Source organism: Camellia sinensis, chromosome 5 (genome assembly GCF_055761805.1).
Source record: "Camellia sinensis isolate YWXY chromosome 5, ASM5576180v1, whole genome shotgun sequence".
Lineage (NCBI taxonomy): Eukaryota > Viridiplantae > Streptophyta > Magnoliopsida > Ericales > Theaceae > Camellia > Camellia sinensis.
The window spans coordinates 208,868,269-208,878,083 of record NC_138965.1 but is presented as its reverse complement, the minus strand read 5'-3'; the positions used below and the strand labels follow the sequence as shown (position 1 = coordinate 208,878,083).

The 9,815-nt window shown below is 34.2% G+C and overlaps 2 protein-coding genes across 3 annotated transcripts; one reads left to right on the top strand and one right to left on the bottom strand.

The window, feature by feature from the left end:
- The first annotated feature begins 404 nt into the window (after positions 1-404).
- On the top strand, positions 405-6,314 carry LOC114320277 (uncharacterized). The gene is made up of 7 exons (XM_028267415.2): positions 405-2,054; positions 2,168-2,248; positions 3,101-3,277; positions 3,815-3,985; positions 4,592-4,804; positions 4,886-4,974; positions 5,520-6,314. The coding sequence occupies exons 1-7, from the start codon at positions 1,961-1,963 to the stop codon at positions 5,973-5,975; spliced, it is 1,281 nt and encodes a 426-aa protein (XP_028123216.2). The 5' UTR covers positions 405-1,960; the 3' UTR covers positions 5,976-6,314.
- An 83-nt stretch (positions 6,315-6,397) lies between these two features.
- Positions 6,398-9,459, bottom strand: LOC114320276 (uncharacterized). 2 transcript variants are annotated; one of them, XM_028267414.2, is made up of 3 exons: positions 9,244-9,459; positions 7,208-7,886; positions 6,398-6,925 (listed from the first exon to the last, which is right to left on the bottom strand). In XM_028267414.2, the coding sequence occupies exons 1-3, from the start codon at positions 9,340-9,342 to the stop codon at positions 6,561-6,563; spliced, it is 1,143 nt and encodes a 380-aa protein (XP_028123215.2). In that variant the 5' UTR covers positions 9,343-9,459; the 3' UTR covers positions 6,398-6,560. The 2 variants fall into 2 exon arrangements, with proteins under 2 accessions (XP_028123215.2, XP_028123213.2); XM_028267412.2 differs by having other exon boundaries at positions 6,398-7,886.
- Positions 9,460-9,815: the final 356 nt, after the last annotated feature.

The following is a 9,815-nucleotide window of genomic DNA, read 5'->3' as shown; positions in this document are numbered from 1 at the left end:
CTTTATCTCTTGAGGAGTCTAAAGTAAGTACTGAATTGGAGTCCATAGAAGTCAGGCTTCTAGTGAGACTAGGATTAAGTAAACTATAAAAGAGAAGCACCCCCGTGGATCTAAGGTACGTAATTTATGCTTTGAGCAGTAAGTTTAGCACTTGATTATCTTTGAGATATATACTGACTTGATCGTCGGAGTGCCCCCGGGTAGAAGAACCACCGCCCGGAGCCTTTTCTTTCTGTTACAGGTTAACTAAAGCCATCTATTCTGCCAGTGCTCTCTAGCTGATTACTAAACGAGCAGTGTGATCAGAAAATCACTCACATACCTTTTATCCCATCAAAAAAACAAATTTGTGTTTTACCTTTTATATTTGTACTATCAATTTTTTAACTGAATTTGTACTTCAGTCTTTATTTTTGTTTTTTTATTTTTAACAAAGAGCAGTGATTATTGGTTCATAACTTGATCCAAACTGGTCTCTATTGGGAAAAGATGTAGCTTAAATCACCATCCAATTAAAATCTACCACCTTAGTTACTTTTGGCTTAAAATGAAAATATAATTTACCTAGCAATTATTGTGCATATATTGATAACTTACCACAACCAAAGTTTGCTGCTTGAGTTTTTTTTCTTTTTTTTTCTTTTTCCTTTGAAATAAAAGTATTTAAACATAGATAAAAAAAGATTTTTTAAATCTGAAATTGATTAAAAAAATTATAAAAAAAAAGTCATGCTTTCTTGTCTTTTATTTGCGCCACTGATGTAAGAAAAATATTATTCATGCGAAATTTTAAAATAGGATATCGGTACAAGATAATGTGACGGAAGTTTTTTGAAATTAAATATTATTTAAATAAATATTTATTTAAAATAATAAATCTTAAGGAAGTATTTGGTTTATTGGAATGAAACAGCATGGAATAATCATTCCATTAAAATATTCATTTCTATATTGTATTACAAATGGAATCATTATTTACCATTTTAAAGGAATGATCATTTTATATGAGAACCTAAAGAATTATCATTCCACTTATTTCAGTTAACCAAATGAACCCTAATTGCAATCACATCATTCTATATTGGGTAAATTATGTAAATTATCTTTGTAATTTACATGATGTGTTAATTTGATTCTTGTTATTTTAATTTGCATGATTTTGCTCCTTAATTTAACAGATTGTATTGTATTGGTCCAATAAATAACGATCGTTAGGTTTGGTGGATGAAAACTCAAACGATGTGTCAATTTGGTACATTTAGGGGTTGTTTGGGATGACATAAATAAGTACACTTTTTGACTTCTTATGAAATATGGGTTGGGTTTGAAGTGATATGATAGAGAAATGTGACTTAAATAAGATGATATGACTTAAATAGAATAGTGACTTTTTAACTTTTTTAGATTATGACAAATAAGGCCTAGTTTACACGATGTGTCGATTTAGTCCTTGTGAAAATTAAGAAAATTAAAATAATAAGACTAAATTAACACATCGTGTAAATTACAAAGACCAAATTAACACATCATATAAATACATAACGACTCTCCATCTATCAAACTTAACTGTCGTTATTTATCAATAATGCTAGGCATTATAAAAGAAATATCATGAAAAATTTTTCTGTTCGAGTAAATTTTTTAAGTATTCTTGGGGCATTAATGGTGGCACTGGGTAATCACAGATTCATAGTATATGATTCTCTCCACTCTACTATTTCCATTGGCCCCTCTTGCTTTTTCTCTCTCCTTTTTCGTTTGTCCTCCCCTTCACTCTCCCCTCTCTCAAATACCACAGTTTTTGTTTTTTTGGATGAAAAACCAAAAACCCATTAAAAAAAAACCACTCTTCAATGCCTCCTCTTTCACCTCAAACACCATGAATTTAGGGGTTTGATGAAATGTGGAGAGCTTGAACATTCAATTCTCAACGTTTTCTCAAAGACTTTTTCTCGAGAAAATGATTGTGATGGGGAAGAATGTGCTGGTGTTGGCCCTCACCCTTGTAGTCTTGTTTGGTGGTTTCTCATCAGCTCAAGCTACCTCTCCTGCAAGTGAGTACACACACACGCACATATGTATATGTAATTTGATCTGTTCTGATTTTTGAGCTTCAATGTGTTCCTTCCTAATTCATGGCTGTGTGTATGTATGATCTGTATTGCAGAGGTTGTTAGTGGGTTTCTCTCAAATGTTGTCTCTGTACTGATGAAATGGTTGTGGTCACTCAAAGCTACTACCAAAACAGGTATATAATCTTTGATGATATTCTCTGGTACAACCAACTGTGCCATTTTTTTTTTGCCCTTTCTTAATTTCACTTTTATTACCTAAACAATTGTCATTAATTTTCAATTTCATCTATTTAATCCCTAAAAGTTTGTAATTTCTGTTAATGCGGTCCAATTGAAACGTCAAATTGTCAATGCCTAATTCGATGGGCAGAATGGTCATTTCAAAATTTGAATAACTTAAAACTCACTAGGGTTTGTTTGGGAAGCGGGTTGGCTTTTTGACTATTTTAGCTTGGGTTAAAAAGTCTCGTTTGGGAAGGATTTTGACTTTTTTTAGCTTTTTTGGGTTTTTTGTGAGAGAAAGAATGTAATGATTATGGGTTAGATGTGATATTTTGTTTTATTGAACTAAAAAGTTTATTTTGTTTTTTGTGGCTATTTTAGCCAAAAAAGCTTGGCTTTTTTCTTCCCAAACGGAGCCTAAATTGAAATAAGGAATAGAAAAGAACATGGGTGTCTCTTGTAAGATATAAATTGTCCAATAATATAGTTTGAGTAAGAAAATAGTTGTTTGGTTTTATAATTCAGATCATTCAAATTGTAATACATTTTTGCCCATTTGGTTAGGTTTTCACCATCAATGAGTTGAAAGCGTTGTCTCCATTTGAATCATGAACTGAAATCAGAAACTCTTTGGACTAAATAGATGAAATTGATAATTTAATGATAAAATATAAAAAATTGACAATATTTTAGGACATAAAAATGAAATTAACCCTTGTTTTTAAAAATTTATTTTGGGGGTTTAAATGATTTGGTATTTTTTATCTGGAATGGTGTGGGTTTTGTTTAATTTTGATGTTCAGCAATCACCGGCCGTCCGATGATGAAGTTTGAGAGTGGGTACAGTGTTGAAACTGTGTTTGATGGTAGTAAGCTTGGGATTGAGCCCTACTCTGTGGAGGTGTTGGCCAGTGGGGAGCTTCTGGTACTGGACTCTACTAACAGTAATATCTACAAGATTTCTTCCCCTTTGTCTATCTGTAAGTAATAGGTTTTGTTGCAGAGTGTCTTGAAATTTTGCTGGCTATTTTTAGTCTTAATTTTATGAATTATGTCACTTTATTTTGGTTTTTGTACTAGTTTTTGTTTTCTTTTTCTTTTTCTTTTTCTTTTCAGTAGTACAATTTTCCATTTTGTATTGTACATTATTGAACTCTTTGATTGATTTACTGAGACATCCCACTCTTCTGTTTTTGTTTTTTTTCAGTTTCTGAAAAATGTGTTTCCTTATTAAGCTATGCACTAGGTTGAGTTTCTGCACAAAGTTAAAACACTCACATTCACTAGCAATTTACTAAAACATATGTTTAACCTGTATGAACAATTGTTAATGAATTGGCATCAAAATCGCTTCATCACTTTCTATTTTGAAGCTTGAATCATCCCTCATATAGCTCATGTTGATCTCCACAAATTGGCATCGAAATTGCATCGTCGCTTCCATATTAGAATTTTATAATGAAATTCTTCTCTCTGTTGCATTAAAATTTTAATAAAAAATTTCTGGAAAACTGCAGACAGCCGGCCAAAGCTGGTTGCTGGATCTGCTGAAGGATACTCTGGACATATAGATGGGAAACCAAGGGGGGCAAGGATGAACCACCCAAAAGGGCTTACAGTGGATGATAGAGGAAACATTTATATTGCAGATACGGTGAATATGGCAATCAGGAAAATAACTGATACGGGTAAATCGTAAATGCAACTAGTGTTTTGTGTGATTGTTCCTGCCGCTGACTAAGTGGTTTTTTTTTTTGGTCTAATAAAATTTTATGTAGGTAATTATGGTCTTCTAATACTCTGTTCTACCTTTCTCAGTGGTTCTAGTACTAGCTTGGCTGGCATAGCTGTATTTCTAGAACGTAGGGAGAACTTTGTGACCACCTTATCTTTTGGGAAAATGCAATACATTAACGGAAACCTATTGTTAGGGTAACTAAGATAGGTCCGTTGCCAGATTGGTGAATGGTCTCTAAAGTTCTATTGGATGGTGGTGCCATTGGATAACTTACACTTCCATTGGGTTTGGAATACTGGCGGAAGATGAGAGTTGACGTGGATTAACACTCGAAGTGGTTTCTTCTTTAATGTAGATTCCACTACATTTGTGTCGAGTTGTAAAAAAATCAAATAAAAAATTTGTTTATCTATAGTACTACTCTTATCTTTTGTTGCCTCTAAGCATTGATAGACATTACAGGCCGTTTGAGCATAATTGTTTGGATTTATCTTCTGAAACATCACAACAATTAGTAGACTTCATATTCTGAAGAGGTTCGTTTTTCTTTGTGTAGGAATTACTACAATAGCAGGAGGTAAATGGGGCCGTGGAGGAGGGCATGTAGATGGAGCGAGTGAAGACACTAAGTTTTCAAATGATTTTGATGTGGTTTACGTCGGAAGCAGTTGCTCCCTCCTTGTCATAGACAGAGGAAGCCAGGCAATCCGGGAGATCCAACTGCGTTTTGATGACTGTGTTTACCAATATGGAAGCAGATTCCCTCTTGGTAAAAAATTACACGGTTTTTTATTTATTTTTTGATCTTTTTTATGCAACAATTTTACAAGACAGTTAAACTTCACTGCAGGAGTCATATTGCTTGTCGCAGCTAGCTTCTTTGGTTACATGCTGGCGTTGCTGCAACGAAGGGTCAGTACCATGGTGTCTCTCCAAAATGTGAGTATCAATGGCTCTCTCATTCTTATATTAATAATTATGCCTTCGCACCTGCAATTTTTCTTACGTAGAAAAGTAGAAATAGGGTAAGGTCTTGACTACTCGTATTCATAGTGACAGAAAACCTTTTAAGAAAAGAGGATAACAAAATCGTTTGTTTTCTGTAAAAACTTCACTTTCTAGACCTTCCTATGGCTAGAGTTGTAAACAAGCTGAGTAGTAAGTAGTTCAAGTTTGACTTGAAACTAAATAACTTTTAAAATAGGTTCAAGTTTAACTTATTTACTTTTTAAGTCGATCTCAAACAAGTTTTAATTGAGTCAAACTCGAGCAACTTGATTTTTTGATTTGTTTTACACCCTACCTGTGGTTGTACTCCCCTAGTTATATCCCAGATTATGCATTTACTAGTTGCAGTAGTATTTTTGACAAGAGTGTATTCCAGAATGGACTTTCCTGCCCAATCATGGCCTTACGTTCAAAATTCCAGTATTTTTTGCTACAATATAAGACATTTTTTTCCCTTCTATCTATTGCTCCTGAAGGATGAGAAGACACCAAATCCAAGCATTCCACTGAGTCCATATCAGGATTCTATGAAATCATCAGCGAGACCACTGTTAATACCAACTGAAGATGAAGACGAAAAGCTCGAAGAAAGTTTCTTCGGATCTCTTGGCAAGCTTCTTGTCAACACCAGGGCATCAGCTGCAGAAATCTATAGAGCAATATTTCCGGGGTCTAGAAAGAAGCCGATGAACTATGAATATCAACACCAGCAACAACAAAAGCATTCAAATGAGTGGCAGGTGCAAGAGAGCTATGTGATACCCAATGAAGACGAGCCCCCACCTATTGAGTCCCGGACCCCACCTATCGAGTCCCAGACCCCTACTCTAGGCAAAACCTACCCGTTCATGTCGAAGGATGCTGAGAAAATGCAACAGCTTTTGCAAAGCCGGGATTTTTATGGCGAGTGGAACAGAGACTTCCACCATTGACCGCCCCTACAGAAACAGCAACACCATCATTGGTATTGTTCATCTACCCCACAAATTTACTACGAGCGGAGTCGTGAGGAAACCAATGAGATTGTGTTTGGAGAAGTTCAGTAACAGGATGAACGGTTTGGATCATGGGAATTACATTCCTGATATGGCTTCTATGGGTTGTACTTGTGGCTATTAATGTTGTACATAAAACAAGTTTTTGGCATTTAAAATTTTTTAAGGTATAGCAATAAGAAAATATCATTTTGGAAAGTGGAGTGTTTGTAGGAAAAGGCATTGTAGTCCTAAAACACTTTGCAGCGCTATGAAAGTGAATTCAAATTGATGGCATGTTCTTCTGTTTGATGTTTTTGTTAAATTCTGAATTCTTTTTACTTTTCCGGTCTTTCTCTTCAATCAAACAGGACATAAATGAGAGAGAGAATATATATTTTATAAGGTAGATTCATGAATATTTAGTAATCTTTTTGAATGCTTATAAGTGATAATCCAAATATAAACTACCTATATAAAAATATGGGAGCTAAAATTTCAAAATATTCAAGTGATCAAGCTAACCTGTTTGTGGACTTACACTTAAAATAAGATTCCTTCTTCATCTAAATACCCTTTGCATGCCGTCCGAAGCGAATTATAGGACCGTCCCTTCGGCGAAGTGTACCGTAATTCCCGATTCTGTCCCTTCGAGATGTACCAGAACGACCACCCGACAGCAGTGAGATGCTTCTTCGCCTTAAATTGCAGCTCCTTAACTTTGGCGCCCTTATAACACTTCCAATTATCATTCTTTTCCACTGATCCAAGCAAATAGTAATCAACCATGGCTTGTGGGCAATATTCAGATTCACATTTGACAACTCTGTCATCAGGAGGCCGTATCACAGACACTTCCAGGCACGTGTTTGGTTGTTGAGCGAGCAGAGGAGACACGAATGGACCATCTGAAACAGCAACTGAAACTCTTTTGTCAACTTCATCAGGCCCAAACTCGGTTCTAGGGACATTGTCATTGCCACTAGGCACACAACTACTACTTTTATTCGCTCCAACTGGTGATTTAAAAAGTTCATCTTTGTTAAAAGGTGTGAGCGAGTTAGTTGAGAGATTCGTACCCAACTTGTCATCCTCCGTAATGGATATGAAGTTATTATTAGCATTACCAGTAGACAACAACCTAGAATCTGAGCCATCATTTTCAACTAAAATGACAGAAGGAGAGTTACCTGAACCAGCTTCAGGCCTCGACATAGCATCCAACAAAATTTGATTTAGAGTACGCTTGCAATTATCGAAAATAACTTCCCACACCAAAATTTTCCATGTACTCCTAAGGGTAGAAGTCCACTCCATAAGCTTCTGAAAACCCTTCTTTTCGCGCACTTGGTGCCATATTTGCTTCACTGAAATTCTAACCGGCCATTCTTGCTCAAATTCTTCAACCAACTCGAGAAATAACCACTTCCCACGAATCTTCCAGTCTTCAGTAAATTCATCCCAATCTTGAGTAATCCGTAACATGTCAAACTTGAATTGAATTTCAAGATCCACATCTGGAAAGAAAATTGTTCGACACTCAGAACCGTGTTCATGGTCAAAAATCACACCCTCCCACCACGCCTTCGTGTGATAGACATCCACACAATATCCATATTGGAGAGAACATTTTGTGAAATCAACTGGAGGTGGCAATGGCCTTATCAAACCGCGATGGTTACACGGTATTACCCTGCTGGCCGGAATGATACCATCAACGATAGGATGAACTTTTATGGATTCAATGTGAGGTTGTATACTATTGTCGTAGAAAAGATGGTCGTATTGGACTCTACGAGCCTGATTTTCACGGGTAATCACAATTCCAGAGCGCCATGACCCGCCCAGCTTGTCTTTAATACTTCTCACCTACATCAATTTCACATTTCAATGCAAAAGAGAGCATAACAATGAGCAGGGTTTTCTGTTTTTGTTTTTGTTTTTTTTAACCCCAAAAAACAAGCATTCATCAAAAAAAGAAAACGTTGATGAAACACATAGACTTGTTTATTTAAAGGAGTCCTAAATTGGACATTGCAAGTACACTAATCAACCAAAGAAAGAAAGTATTCATTGAGATTCAAGAACTGGTTTCAATATATAGAATCCCAAATTAATCATTTTGTTATAAAGTAATCATAATAATCAAATACATGCAAGAAACTAAAGTTTTTTTTTTTTTTTGTTAAACTTTCTTTTGCTTCACTTCCTACTATTTTAACTTCCAATATCATTTTCTTTATAATGGAGAGACTGTTATATGGAGTTCGGATCTTAGATTTATACATATATTTGTGAGTGGAAAATAAATAAGAAGGAAAAAAGTAATTGAATTGTAATTCTCTCTAATGAATTCGTTTTTTTTTTTTTTTATAGAATTTTTTGGGATTGGATTTGGATAAAAATCCGTCAACCAGCCTAGTTCAATATTGGGAATCCCAAATTAATCATTGCATGAAGATTAAAGTAACCAGCCTTAAACAATTTTACATTTAATTTTATTCAAAATTAAACTACAAAAAAAATCTTTATTTCTAAACTACCATAAAACATAGCTAACAAAGTTTTTTATTTGAAAACTAAAACTTTGAAAAATTAAAACTCGAAAAGTAGTTCAAACAATGTTGATTAGCAACTATGCTTTTATAAAAATGTGATCGTTAATCACTTTTTTGGGAATAAAATTTGTCCATACATTATGATTTAATTTTGAATTAAAAAAAAAATGACAACAACAACAATAATGATACATGAATTCGAACTCGACTCAATGTTCGAGTTCAATTTGTTACATAAGTAAGTCGAACTTAAATATATTTTGAAACTCGTTAAAATTTTAAAACCAAATTTAAACAGTCAATTACTTGATCACCATGGTTCGATAAGTCTAAAACGGTATAGAAATATCTAACTACCTGGAGCTGATCTAAAAAATTTAAACCAACCAAACTTGAATAAATTTTTAAACTTATTATAGCTTTCAAATTTAAGCTTGAATAGTAAACTATTCGGCTCGTTTATCACCCCAATAGAGGTGTGGAAAACCCTTAAAATAATACAACTAAAGCAAGAAACAATTTTGGAAACGAACAATCATGAAGCATAACCAAAAAGATTAACAGTAATTGCAAATAAAATAATGACAAGAATAAACCATGAAAATTAAAACCACTGGTGGTATCAAAATAAATAAATAACAAGAAGGATTAAAATAAGAAGGCAATACTTCAACTTTGTCATCAACCAGAAGCTTGGGACGATTGCTGAGAGTTTTACGTTTTCTCTTCTTCTGGGAAGAACCCACTTCCCCAATGTCATCCGCCATTGAAGAGAGCTTGTGAGGTGGGGTTTTTAACAGGTTTTGGTGTTTGTATAGATTTGGTTCTGCTATATAATACTATGAGTTTTACTGGAACAGAACTCTATATAGCTACTGTCTCTTTCTCACCCTATATAATATATATACTAGGTCTTTTGACCTAAATTTCATTCTAAAGTGCTAGTTTTTTTATATTTAATTTGTAACGTCTGAATTAAATTAATTAATTAATTTTTAAATTTAAATTGTGTTGAATAGTATTACCATATTAAATGGAAGGATAAGAAATATTAAATAGAATCCTAAGCAATCACAGTTGTTCAATATTTAAGTAGGTCAATAATTCACACTGTTTTAACCAATTCAATCTTTGGAAATGCTAAAATAGTGGTTAAGGCCTCGTTTGGGATGCTATCTTTTTAGCCAATTAGCTAAAAAGTTAGCCAATTAGCCATACCAAAAAGTCAACAATTACGGCT